The 13,013-nt window shown below is 39.2% G+C and overlaps 1 protein-coding gene across 1 annotated transcript; it reads left to right on the forward strand.

Moving 5' to 3' along the window:
• Positions 1-2,711: 2,711 nt before the first annotated feature.
• LOC140013054 (probable methyltransferase PMT18) lies at positions 2,712-6,157 on the forward strand. The gene is made up of 6 exons (XM_072062068.1): positions 2,712-2,865; positions 2,967-3,917; positions 4,162-4,372; positions 4,526-4,823; positions 4,925-5,392; positions 5,494-6,157. Exons 2-6 carry the CDS (start codon positions 3,183-3,185, stop codon positions 5,711-5,713), a joined length of 1,932 nt encoding a protein of 643 aa, XP_071918169.1. The 5' UTR covers positions 2,712-2,865; positions 2,967-3,182; the 3' UTR covers positions 5,714-6,157.
• Positions 6,158-13,013: the final 6,856 nt, after the last annotated feature.

Raw genomic sequence — 13,013 nt, forward strand, 5'->3', positions numbered from 1 at the left:
TTGGGTGGTTTTGTGAATTTTATGTTTAATTCCGGAGGAGATTTAATTAAATATTTTTTGTCTACCTCATACCATGCTTTTGGCTCACGGCTCGCGTCTTCCTCATCCATTCCTCTTCCAAAACCTCTTCTTTCTTCTTTTTTTCCTGTATGGCGAGGCAACCCCACTTGTCAATTCCTTTCCGTTAACTACTACATAGCCAACCGCCCGTACCCTCTCTTTCAATCCTCACATGCTAAGCCTTTTTCTCGGTGGAGATTGGGCCATCTCCACCATTTCTTGCGTGTGAAGTAAAAAGGTATTTAGAATATGTTAAAGAGATATTTCAAAATTTTTCTTGAAAAACTCACAATCCAAACTCCAGGGAGCCCAAGCCTTGTTTTCAGCACAGAGTGGCCACTTAAGTGTTCCACTCACTGACAAGCCCATTTTGCCCGGCTTGAAGAGATCCTTCAAATAATCAGATTTGAGCTGAATTTTGGGAAAATGGTCAATTTCATTGCAAAATTTTTTTATTAGTGTCAATTTAGTATCTATTTTTTATTTCTAGCCAATTTGATATGTGAATTTATTTTTTGCAGGTCCAATTAAAAACTTCCGTGATAGCTCCACCACCTAAAGATGATTTGGCTCTTAATTGGCCAACTAGATAGGGATATTTTGGAAACGTCGTTCATGACATTGTAATAAATCAAGTAAATCATGTAAAAAAAAATCACAAGATTAAACTTTTAAATAGTTTCATCTAGTGATGTTTTATACGATTTAAAAGTTTTATTTGATAAATTTTTATCAGATTTATTTGTTTTATTACAGTCCATGAGTGATGTGTCCATAATACCCCTATTTAGTTAATCAATTGGGAGTCATATTGGTTTTAGGTAGTGGTTCCACCTCGAATGTCCTTAATTAGAACTACAAAATATGTTCAAGTATCAAATTGGTTAGAAATAAAAGTTAGGAACTAAATTGACACTAATAAAAAAAAAATTAGAGATGAAATTGGTCATTTTCCCTTGAATTTTTAAAATCCAAGTTTGAACTCTGACTTTTTCAAAAGTCACTTCCTCTAAATTTTTGTTTCTACTAAAGTCAAATATTTCAACAATCAACACGAGTTGATCTTCCTAGCGATAAACCTCAAGAGAGGCTTCTGTTAATTTCATTGCCTCTTTTGAACATATCACTTACTTTCCCTAACATCAATTTGAGGCCCAATGCTCACATCATTAGTGGCGAAATGGCTCTACTACCCTTACAACTTTAAGACATTTTATACATATTTGTGGAGAGAAACAATGAAAACATTTACTAATTAAATTAACCATAATATGGAATTTAAAAAACAACTAATTTGCTACATAAAAAGGGAACTGATACTAGGTGTACTTTTTCTATTAATGTGCTCGACAGATAAGAAGAGTTATACATGATGTACCTGATAAACAAAAAGATTCAAGCATGAAAAAATAATTGAAAAATACTCCAGTACTAGGCTAGCTTTTTTCATGTACTTGACAATTACAAGAAGTTGGATGTGAGGAGACTTTGATTCCGTTGTTTCATCTTATTACTGTGGTGATAATAAGAATGTTAAGGTAAGAAAAAAAATTTTGTTTTGCTAAATTTTGAAAATTGTTACTTTTTGGTCGTAAATGATGAAAAATTTCTTTATTAATCATGTGTAATAATGACTGCATAAGTTAAATAATAGTAAGTTAGACCGAATAGTTAAATTAACTATTCTTATAGGTGAGGGGCACTTTTGAAATCGAATGATCTTCTCACACCTAAAATCAAAATTTTTTTTTGGTTGAATTGGGTTTAAGTGTTAGGTTTTAAAACCTCAGGGGATGACAGTGAAACTAGTAGAAAGCTGAGGGGAGGTTTATGAAATTATCCCATCATCCGATTCCCCTGAAGGATTCCAGTTTGCAGAGTTTAAAACCAGCTCTAGTCGTACAATTTAAAGTTGACACCTAAACTTCATGTAAAGCCAGGAATATTGATTGATTTGGACTAGCAAGCAACCAAAAGTGCCCCCGGGATCCCCCTAACTGCGACACTACGTTAATGGTTGTTTACGCATAAAATGAGCGTTGAACGAGAGAGAGGGAGAACGGTAAGAGGCAGGGAGGCAACAGAGGCTGGCCTGTCGGGGATGGGTTGTTGAGGGAGGGGGGGGGGGTTGCTAAACAAAAGTCTGTGGATGGAAACAGTCTCTCCTCCTCGATGGCTCAAAATTGAGGACGCATTATGGCCAACTTGCTTTCCCAAATTTTCTCCTCCGTTTGCGGCTATTAGTGTCACAAAAGATTAAAGCAGCTACTACTTTCTTTTTTTTCTTTTTTTTTTTTTTAAATGTCCGGGATAAAAAATTAAAGGTACTACCAGTATAGCGGGACAGTTTTTTCCTTTGCTTTTGAGTGGTTTTCCAGTGTTATGAAAGTCAAAACACAAAAGATAATAAGATCGAATAGTAGCAGTAGTGGTGGTGTAAGACAGCGCACCATTTACTCGAGCGGCTTTGTTTTGTTCCTGCTTAATTTGCTGTCGATGACTTTTTCTTACCACTAACACAGATACTACTAGTACTAGAAGTAATATTTTACCCATCACTTTCTTCATTTTTTTTTTCTCTTCGGTATTGAGATATATAGTCAGAATCAAAAAGAAAAGAATCTTTTGCTAGCCTTTCCTTTTTCTGCGCTTTGGTTGGCTTTTCTCATCTTTTCTTTATCCCTTTTTTTCCCATCTCAGCTGCCCGGCCCATTTGTTTATTTATTTCGAGTAATGGTGGGATTGGGATCTTCATCCACAATAATTTCTTCAATGGAGCAAGACAGACGAAGGGAACGCCTTTAGGTATTACTGTTGTGTCGTCCTCTCTAATAAGCAATAATTACTCGCTCCTGAATTACCTTTTCTAACTTTCTTCCCTTCATCTCATCTCATCTCACGTGCAGTTTATACTACTACCTCGTATTGCCTCATTGGTGAAGCATTCAAAATCTTTAATGTGTCCAGTGCAACACTACCCTTCCTCGTTGGGAGTAATCTTGCGTACAAGCGTAGTGTAATTATATATACTACTACTACTAGTACTAGTACATGATAGATAGATATATCCTCCCTCAGCCAGACAAGACACCAGAAGGAGGAGGAAAGTTTCTCAGGTTTAAATGGCTAAAGACTACAATGGATCCCCTAAACCTCACCATTTGGAAACGAAACGAAAACGTCTCATTTGGATCCTGGCTGTGAGTGGTCTCTGCATTTTGTTTTATGTTCTAGGTGCTTGGCAAAGTACAAATTCCGCCCCATCCACCCAATCGGGGGTCTGGGAAAGAGTTGGCTGTCAGGATGGATCTCCTGATCATGATCATCGGAAAGAGGAGGAAAATCCCGACCTCTCCTCATCCTCACCCTCATCAGCTACGTCTTCAGTAATGTCCAGTACCCCACTGGACTTTGAGAGCCACCACCAACTGGAGGTTAATAGTTCTGAGGAGTCGCAAACATTTCCGCCCTGCGATAAGTCCTACACCGAATACACTCCTTGCCAGGACCCCAGCAGGGGAAGGAAATTTGACCGCAAGTTTTTGAAGTACAGAGAGAGGCACTGCCCTGACAAGGAAGAGCTCCTTCGCTGCCTCATTCCTGCTCCCCCAAACTACAAGACACCTTTCAAATGGCCTCAAAGCAGAGATTATGCTTGGTATGCCAACATCCCCCACAAACATTTGAGTGTTGAGAAGGCAAATCAAAACTGGATCCAGCTTGAAGGTGATCGCTTTAAATTTCCCGGAGGGGGCACCATGTTTCCGAACGGGGCTGACGCTTATATAGACGACATCAATGAGCTCATCCCTCTCAGTAACGGCGACATCCGGACTGCACTTGATACAGGCTGTGGGGTACGTAGAGTGGGCTCATCATGAACTCATACCTCTTCCTTGCTTAATGCTTATAATTGGAACTGTATGTTAGTTCGATTAATCCTCTTTCTTAATGGCTATTTGCACCTTCCTGCATTTCTTTTAGGTATGAATGGCCAGAAGAAAAAAAAAAATAACAACTTTTCACTTTTTTCCTAGCCCTCTTCGTGTGTGTGTGTGTATATATATATATGGCTGACTTTAGTTGTGTCTTTAAAAAAAGGTTGCGAGTTGGGGTGCTTACCTATTGAAAAGGAACATCATTGCAATGTCTTTTGCTCCAAGAGATACACATGAAGCACAGGTATGGTTTGCACTGGAGCGTGGTGTTCCAGCTATGATCGGTGTCATGGGTTCACAACGACTACCCTATCCTGCAAGGGCATTTGATATGGCACATTGCTCGCGTTGTCTGATCCCTTGGTACGACTATGGTAAGGTCTCTGCACACGCTCCCAAAATGTATTTGAGCATTGTAAGTAGAGATTCTTTCTATTGAACGGGAGGCTTATAGGTCTTGAACGCGTAATAATATGCCTTTTTTGAGCAACATTTAACCCCCTGATCCTTTCTATAATTGTTTGTAGGCGGACTCTATCTAATTGAAGTTGACAGAGTTCTGAGGCCTGGCGGTTATTGGATACTCTCTGGCCCTCCTATTCGCTGGAAGAAGTACTGGAGGGGTTGGGAAAGATCCCAAGAGGATTTGAAGCAGGAGCAGGATTCCATCGAGGATGTTGCAAAGCACCTATGCTGGAAGAAAGTGATCGAGAAGGAAGATCTTGCTGTGTGGCAAAAGCCTATCAACCACGTTGAGTGCATCAAGAGCAGGGCGATTTACCATACACCCCCCATGTGCAAATCTGACAATGCTGAGGCTGCTTGGTATCTTCTCAATTTCTTATGAAAACTGTGGACTAAAATATCACTCAAAACACCCTAAGTAATTTGCATCTTTTTATGACCGTTATGTTCATCTGTTTAAGGTACAAAGACATGGAAGCTTGCATCAGCCCGTTACCAGAGGTAAGCAACAAAGACGAAGTCGCAGGTGGTGCCTTGGAAAAGTGGCCAGAGCGTGCGTTTGCTACTCCCCCTAGAATCAGTGTTGGCTCAGTTCCAGGAATCACCTCGGAGAAATTCAGAGAAGATAATGAAGTGTGGAAGGTGCGGGTGGCAAACTACAGACAAGTTGTTGCTCCCTTGGGCCAAGGGCAATACCGAAACGTAATGGACATGAATGCTTTCCTGGGAGGTTTTGCAGCAGCATTGGCAAAGTATCCAGTATGGGTGATGAATGTTGTCCCTGCCAAATTAGATCCTGATACTCTGGGAATCATATATGAACGAGGATTCATTGGCACATATCATGACTGGTGTGAAGCATTCTCAACCTATCCACGAACATATGACCTCATTCATGCTGACGGTGTTTTCAGCATATATCAGGACCGGTAACCTCGTAATCCTTTTGCAGTGTTTTCAGGGAAGTGATTTTGTTGATTTTTGAGTGTAGCTGATATAAGTGTGTATTTTTTTGGGAATGTCTTTATAGGTGTGACATTACCGACATTCTCCTTGAGATGGACAGAATCCTAAGGCCAGAAGGGACTGTCATATTCAGGGATGCTGTGGAAGTCCTGGTGAAAATCAAAAGTATAAGTGATGGAATGAGGTGGGAGAGTCGCATCTTGGATCACGAGAGTGGACCCTTTAACCCCCAGAAAATTCTTGTTGCTGTAAAAAACTATTGGACAGCTGAAGCTAAAGAGTGAAGGGGAAAGACTAACAGCTTTAGTGTCAGGTTGCTGAAAGTCGTTTGAGGTGATTTGGGGATTGATGCTCACATGAAATTTGGATCAAGCAACCTTATTTCGGTGACTGGAAGTCCAGTGCAAAACTTTCTTTAAACAAAGACACAAGCGCACAGAAGAGGGGAAAACAGGAAAGGAACTATGCTACTGCATACATTCCATGACTTCTCAATATTTGTGCGTCAGTGTTGCCTTCCGCTGGGTTGGGCAAGGTTGGTGCTTACTGTAGTCTGTAGGTAGGACTCTTGAGTTCGGTTTTTTTCCATACAAATTTAACTTGTACACATTTATTTGTAATACAATACTCCAACTTATGGGCACAAACACTTGTTCCACTTTAACGATTGCAAGATTCTGGCTTCATTCTTGGCTGATTCTTTCTTAATGAAGTGGAATTGTTGTTTACCTTATCTTTGTTTTTTTTTTTTGTTGGGTCTTTACTTTTGTGAAAAGAGAAGAAATAACTTGCTTTGGGATTGAAATTAATTACTATTGTGTTTTTTTTACCCTTATTTTTATTTTTAAAAATTTTTGTTCCTTCTCCCATGTGATTAATTACTTTTCTTCTCTTTGCTTTTATTACCCATATATTAATTTAAATCTTCTTAAACTTATTCCTTACTTCATTCTTTCTTTCAACTTTTTTGTTATTGAAAGTAATAATTATCATAAAGCTTATGCTATAACAAAGTATAATTTATCTATGCACACCTATTATTTCATATATTACTTTTATCAATGCGTCTAGAATTTAGAATATATTAATTTTTAATAACAACAGTAACAAATTCAAAACAAAATAACATAATGATTAATCAATTGTACATATGAAAAGTAAATAAAAATACTAGTTATTTTATTTTTTAGGATATACCTTTGTATATTAAGTATTTTAAAGTTCTAGTTTGTTAATATTTTTTTAAATAATCAAATTACTAGTAATACATACTTCTGTCAATCTTGATACAATCATCAACCCACCGATGATTAACTACCACAGTTTCAGACTGTCCATCAATCTTGATACAATCTTCAATCTACCTATGATTAACTACCATTGTTTCAAACTATCTGTTTAGTTTGATATACTAGTCTATCAATCTTGTATCCTTCCTTGACACAATCCTCAACATTAACTACCACAGACTCAAAATGCTTATCAATATTTGTATGTTGTTTCGTCATATTTCCCACAATTGAAGGGAGATAGTGAATACATTGTATAATTGAATGATTTGAGCAACTTTGCACAATGTCAAGGCCATCAAGTTAATGATAGGAGATATTCTGAGTAAGATTTCAACATACTCACTGATGATTAGGTACCACAGTCTCAGACTATCTATTAATCTTGTATATTCCGCCATATTTCTAACAGCTGAAGGGAGATGGTCGATACATGGTGTTATTGAATGATTTGAGCAACTTTGCACAACATAAAGTCAATCAAGTTAGTGATATGAGATAGTTTGAGCAACATTTTTGATGAAACTAACAATATGGTAAAATTAACATTTCTATTAGAACTAACATTATGTTGAAGGTATTCATTTCAAATAATCTAACATTTCGATTAATATTATGAAGGAGAAAAAAATATTACAAAGAATGCCATACAAAAAAATAACTATAAGCTTCGTGTGCTATGATATATAGACAAGATGTAATGAAATATCAAAATTATTGAGTTAGCAAAGAATAGGAGTTAAATTGTAAATTCATACAAGTTTATGGGTTAATTTAGAAATTCAAAAAATATTGGGGTAAAATAGAATTTTTTAAAAAGTAAATGGGTCAATTTATAATTTAGAAAACGTTTAGGGAAAACTATATAATTTCAAAACATTTTGGGGTTGATTTATAATTTTGTTAAAGTATAAGGGTCAAAGTATAATTTTATGAAAATATTGGGGTTAAATAAAATTTATGAAAATTTAGGGGTTTAGGGTTTAGGGGTTAGGGGTTAGGGGTTAGGGTTTAGGGGTTAGGGTTTAGGGTTTAGGGTTTAGGGTTTAGGGTTTAGGGTTTAGGGTTTAGGGTTTAGGGTTTAGGGTTTAGGGTTTAGGGTTTAGGGTTTAGGGTTTAGGGTTTAGGGTTTAGGGTTTAGGGTTTAGGGTTTAGGGTTTAGGGTTTAGGGTTTAGGGTTTAGGGTTTAGGGTTTAGGGTTTAGGGTTTAGGGTTTAGGGTTTAGGGTTTAGGGTTTAGGGTTTAGGGTTTAGGGTTTAGGGTTTAGGGTTTAGGGTTTAGGGTTTAGGGTTTAGGGTTTAGGGTTTAGGGTTTAGGGTTTAGGGTTTAGGGTTTAGGGTTTAGGGTTTAGGGTTTAGGGTTTAGGGTTTAGGGTTTAGGGTTTAGGGTTTAGGGTTTAGGGTTTAGGGTTTAGGGTTTAGGGTTTAGGGTTTAGGGTTTAGGGTTTAGGGTTTAGGGTTTAGGGTTTAGGGTTTAGGGTTTAGGGTTTAGGGTTTAGGGTTTAGGGTTTAGGGTTTAGGGTTTAGGGTTTAGGGTTTAGGGTTTAGGGTTTAGGGTTTAGGGTTTAGGGTTTAGGGTTTAGGGTTTAGGGTTTAGGGTTTAGGGTTTAGGGTTTAGGGTTTAGGGTTTAGGGTTTAGGGTTTAGGGTTTAGGGTTTAGGGTTTAGGGTTTAGGGTTTAGGGTTTAGGGTTTAGGGTTTAGGGTTTAGGGTTTAGGGTTTAGGGTTTAGGGTTTAGGGTTTAGGGTTTAGGGTTTAGGGTTTAGGGTTTAGGGTTTAGGGTTTAGGGTTTAGGGTTTAGGGTTTAGGGTTTAGGGTTTAGGGTTTAGGGTTTAGGGTTTAGGGTTTAGGGTTTAGGGTTTAGGGTTTAGGGTTTAGGGTTTAGGGTTTAGGGTTTAGGGTTTAGGGTTTAGGGTTTAGGGTTTAGGGTTTAGGGTTTAGGGTTTAGGGTTTAGGGTTTAGGGTTTAGGGTTTAGGGTTTAGGGTTTAGGGTTTAGGGTTTAGGGTTTAGGGTTTAGGGTTTAGGGTTTAGGGTTTAGGGTTTAGGGTTTAGGGTTTAGGGTTTAGGGTTTAGGGTTTAGGGTTTAGGGTTTAGGGTTTAGGGTTTAGGGTTTAGGGTTTAGGGTTTAGGGTTTAGGGTTTAGGGTTTAGGGTTTAGGGTTTAGGGTTTAGGGTTTAGGGTTTAGGGTTTAGGGTTTAGGGTTTAGGGTTTAGGGTTTAGGGTTTAGGGTTTAGGGTTTAGGGTTTAGGGTTTAGGGTTTAGGGTTTAGGGTTTAGGGTTTAGGGTTTAGGGTTTAGGGTTTAGGGTTTAGGGTTTAGGGTTTAGGGTTTAGGGTTTAGGGTTTAGGGTTTAGGGTTTAGGGTTTAGGGTTTAGGGTTTAGGGTTTAGGGTTTAGGGTTTAGGGTTTAGGGTTTAGGGTTTAGGGTTTAGGGTTTAGGGTTTAGGGTTTAGGGTTTAGGGTTTAGGGTTTAGGGTTTAGGGTTTAGGGTTTAGGGTTTAGGGTTTAGGGTTTAGGGTTTAGGGTTTAGGGTTTAGGGTTTAGGGTTTAGGGTTTAGGGTTTAGGGTTTAGGGTTTAGGGTTTAGGGTTTAGGGTTTAGGGTTTAGGGTTTAGGGTTTAGGGTTTAGGGTTTAGGGTTTAGGGTTTAGGGTTTAGGGTTTAGGGTTTAGGGTTTAGGGTTTAGGGTTTAGGGTTTAGGGTTTAGGGTTTAGGGTTTAGGGTTTAGGGTTTAGGGTTTAGGGTTTAGGGTTTAGGGTTTAGGGTTTAGGGTTTAGGGTTTAGGGTTTAGGGTTTAGGGTTTAGGGTTTAGGGTTTAGGGTTTAGGGTTTAGGGTTTAGGGTTTAGGGTTTAGGGTTTAGGGTTTAGGGTTTAGGGTTTAGGGTTTAGGGTTTAGGGTTTAGGGTTTAGGGTTTAGGGTTTAGGGTTTAGGGTTTAGGGTTTAGGGTTTAGGGTTTAGGGTTTAGGGTTTAGGGTTTAGGGTTTAGGGTTTAGGGTTTAGGGTTTAGGGTTTAGGGTTTAGGGTTTAGGGTTTAGGGTTTAGGGTTTAGGGTTTAGGGTTTAGGGTTTAGGGTTTAGGGTTTAGGGTTTAGGGTTTAGGGTTTAGGGTTTAGGGTTTAGGGTTTAGGGTTTAGGGTTTAGGGTTTAGGGTTTAGGGTTTAGGGTTTAGGGTTTAGGGTTTAGGGTTTAGGGTTTAGGGTTTAGGGTTTAGGGTTTAGGGTTTAGGGTTTAGGGTTTAGGGTTTAGGGTTTAGGGTTTAGGGTTTAGGGTTTAGGGTTTAGGGTTTAGGGTTTAGGGTTTAGGGTTTAGGGTTTAGGGTTTAGGGTTTAGGGTTTAGGGTTTAGGGTTTAGGGTTTAGGGTTTAGGGTTTAGGGTTTAGGGTTTAGGGTTTAGGGTTTAGGGTTTAGGGTTTAGGGTTTAGGGTTTAGGGTTTAGGGTTTAGGGTTTAGGGTTTAGGGTTTAGGGTTTAGGGTTTAGGGTTTAGGGTTTAGGGTTTAGGGTTTAGGGTTTAGGGTTTAGGGTTTAGGGTTTAGGGTTTAGGGTTTAGGGTTTAGGGTTTAGGGTTTAGGGTTTAGGGTTTAGGGTTTAGGGTTTAGGGTTTAGGGTTTAGGGTTTAGGGTTTAGGGTTTAGGGTTTAGGGTTTAGGGTTTAGGGTTTAGGGTTTAGGGTTTAGGGTTTAGGGTTTAGGGTTTAGGGTTTAGGGTTTAGGGTTTAGGGTTTAGGGTTTAGGGTTTAGGGTTTAGGGTTTAGGGTTTAGGGTTTAGGGTTTAGGGTTTAGGGTTTAGGGTTTAGGGTTTAGGGTTTAGGGTTTAGGGTTTAGGGTTTAGGGTTTAGGGTTTAGGGTTTAGGGTTTAGGGTTTAGGGTTTAGGGTTTAGGGTTTAGGGTTTAGGGTTTAGGGTTTAGGGTTTAGGGTTTAGGGTTTAGGGTTTAGGGTTTAGGGTTTAGGGTTTAGGGTTTAGGGTTTAGGGTTTAGGGTTTAGGGTTTAGGGTTTAGGGTTTAGGGTTTAGGGTTTAGGGTTTAGGGTTTAGGGTTTAGGGTTTAGGGTTTAGGGTTTAGGGTTTAGGGTTTAGGGTTTAGGGTTTAGGGTTTAGGGTTTAGGGTTTAGGGTTTAGGGTTTAGGGTTTAGGGTTTAGGGTTTAGGGTTTAGGGTTTAGGGTTTAGGGTTTAGGGTTTAGGGTTTAGGGTTTAGGGTTTAGGGTTTAGGGTTTAGGGTTTAGGGTTTAGGGTTTAGGGTTTAGGGTTTAGGGTTTAGGGTTTAGGGTTTAGGGTTTAGGGTTTAGGGTTTAGGGTTTAGGGTTTAGGGTTTAGGGTTTAGGGTTTAGGGTTTAGGGTTTAGGGTTTAGGGTTTAGGGTTTAGGGTTTAGGGTTTAGGGTTTAGGGTTTAGGGTTTAGGGTTTAGGGTTTAGGGTTTAGGGTTTAGGGTTTAGGGTTTAGGGTTTAGGGTTTAGGGTTTAGGGTTTAGGGTTTAGGGTTTAGGGTTTAGGGTTTAGGGTTTAGGGTTTAGGGTTTAGGGTTTAGGGTTTAGGGTTTAGGGTTTAGGGTTTAGGGTTTAGGGTTTAGGGTTTAGGGTTTAGGGTTTAGGGTTTAGGGTTTAGGGTTTAGGGTTTAGGGTTTAGGGTTTAGGGTTTAGGGTTTAGGGTTTAGGGTTTAGGGTTTAGGGTTTAGGGTTTAGGGTTTAGGGTTTAGGGTTTAGGGTTTAGGGTTTAGGGTTTAGGGTTTAGGGTTTAGGGTTTAGGGTTTAGGGTTTAGGGTTTAGGGTTTAGGGTTTAGGGTTTAGGGTTTAGGGTTTAGGGTTTAGGGTTTAGGGTTTAGGGTTTAGGGTTTAGGGTTTAGGGTTTAGGGTTTAGGGTTTAGGGTTTAGGGTTTAGGGTTTAGGGTTTAGGGTTTAGGGTTTAGGGTTTAGGGTTTAGGGTTTAGGGTTTAGGGTTTAGGGTTTAGGGTTTAGGGTTTAGGGTTTAGGGTTTAGGGTTTAGGGTTTAGGGTTTAGGGTTTAGGGTTTAGGGTTTAGGGTTTAGGGTTTAGGGTTTAGGGTTTAGGGTTTAGGGTTTAGGGTTTAGGGTTTAGGGTTTAGGGTTTAGGGTTTAGGGTTTAGGGTTTAGGGTTTAGGGTTTAGGGTTTAGGGTTTAGGGTTTAGGGTTTAGGGTTTAGGGTTTAGGGTTTAGGGTTTAGGGTTTAGGGTTTAGGGTTTAGGGTTTAGGGTTTAGGGTTTAGGGTTTAGGGTTTAGGGTTTAGGGTTTAGGGTTTAGGGTTTAGGGTTTAGGGTTTAGGGTTTAGGGTTTAGGGTTTAGGGTTTAGGGTTTAGGGTTTAGGGTTTAGGGTTTAGGGTTTAGGGTTTAGGGTTTAGGGTTTAGGGTTTAGGGTTTAGGGTTTAGGGTTTAGGGTTTAGGGTTTAGGGTTTAGGGTTTAGGGTTTAGGGTTTAGGGTTTAGGGTTTAGGGTTTAGGGTTTAGGGTTTAGGGTTTAGGGTTTAGGGTTTAGGGTTTAGGGTTTAGGGTTTAGGGTTTAGGGTTTAGGGTTTAGGGTTTAGGGTTTAGGGTTTAGGGTTTAGGGTTTGCTTGGTCAGCGTCGAATTCTCCTAAATCGCCTCGCCAATTTATTCAGTCTGGTTCGAAGGAATGCAATCTTAGGGCTCGGTAGGTACGCAGTTCTGCAGTATTGGCACTCTATCAATTGATCACAACTTTTCTGTCAATCAAGATACGCTATATTTTGACCATGCAGTTGAGGTAAGAATTGAATGGTGAAGTGGTACTTAAGCGATGGAGTTCTGCAGTATAGAGTAGTGGCAGAGACGCCGGCCTAGTTTCAAATGGGAGTCGAGGTATAAAATGGTGAAAAATGCATATATCCGGTTTCAGTCAATCTCCGGCGCCAATTTTAAAGTCGATGTTATCACCGATGTCCCTCTGTTGCAAAATATTGGTGAAGTAGCAACGCAACACAGTTTTTTGATCTGCAGTGGCCCTATATAATACCAGCTCTTTATCCCCCTAGTACAGTTCTCAATTTTTCTATTCTCAACAATTTTAAAATATTGGACTCTTTTCGATTTGAAATGTTGATTCTAGCATTAAAAGATTTTTTTACTTTCACAATTGGCTATTCATCCATGGTTGTTTCATAATTGTAGCTACCCTTGGCGGTCCCTAACGCTTGTATCTAAAAATGTGGTGCAACTAATATAACAATTTTTAATAATTTTTTATTGTTAATTTTTTTTATTGCAATGGTAAATGAAAAATTAACATGGATTAGACGTTACAATTGTGGGCCTTTATTCATCATAAATTAGTTTAGCG

This window comes from Coffea arabica, chromosome 8e (genome assembly GCF_036785885.1).
Source record: "Coffea arabica cultivar ET-39 chromosome 8e, Coffea Arabica ET-39 HiFi, whole genome shotgun sequence".
In the NCBI taxonomy this organism is placed as follows: Eukaryota; Viridiplantae; Streptophyta; class Magnoliopsida; order Gentianales; family Rubiaceae; genus Coffea; species Coffea arabica.

What these genes read in the sequence shown, in the direction of transcription:
- LOC140013054 (XM_072062068.1), top strand. Translation starts at nt 3,183, where the DNA reads ATGGCTAAAGACTACAATGGATCCCCTAAACCTCACCATTTGGAAACG. An exon ending in GATCCCTTGGTACGACTATG is followed by an intron (nt 4,373 to 4,525) that starts GTAAGGTCTCTG and finishes AATTGTTTGTAG; the next exon opens with GCGGACTCTATCTAATTGAA. An exon ending in TTCAGCATATATCAGGACCG is followed by an intron (nt 5,393 to 5,493) that starts GTAACCTCGTAA and finishes ATGTCTTTATAG; the next exon opens with GTGTGACATTACCGACATTC.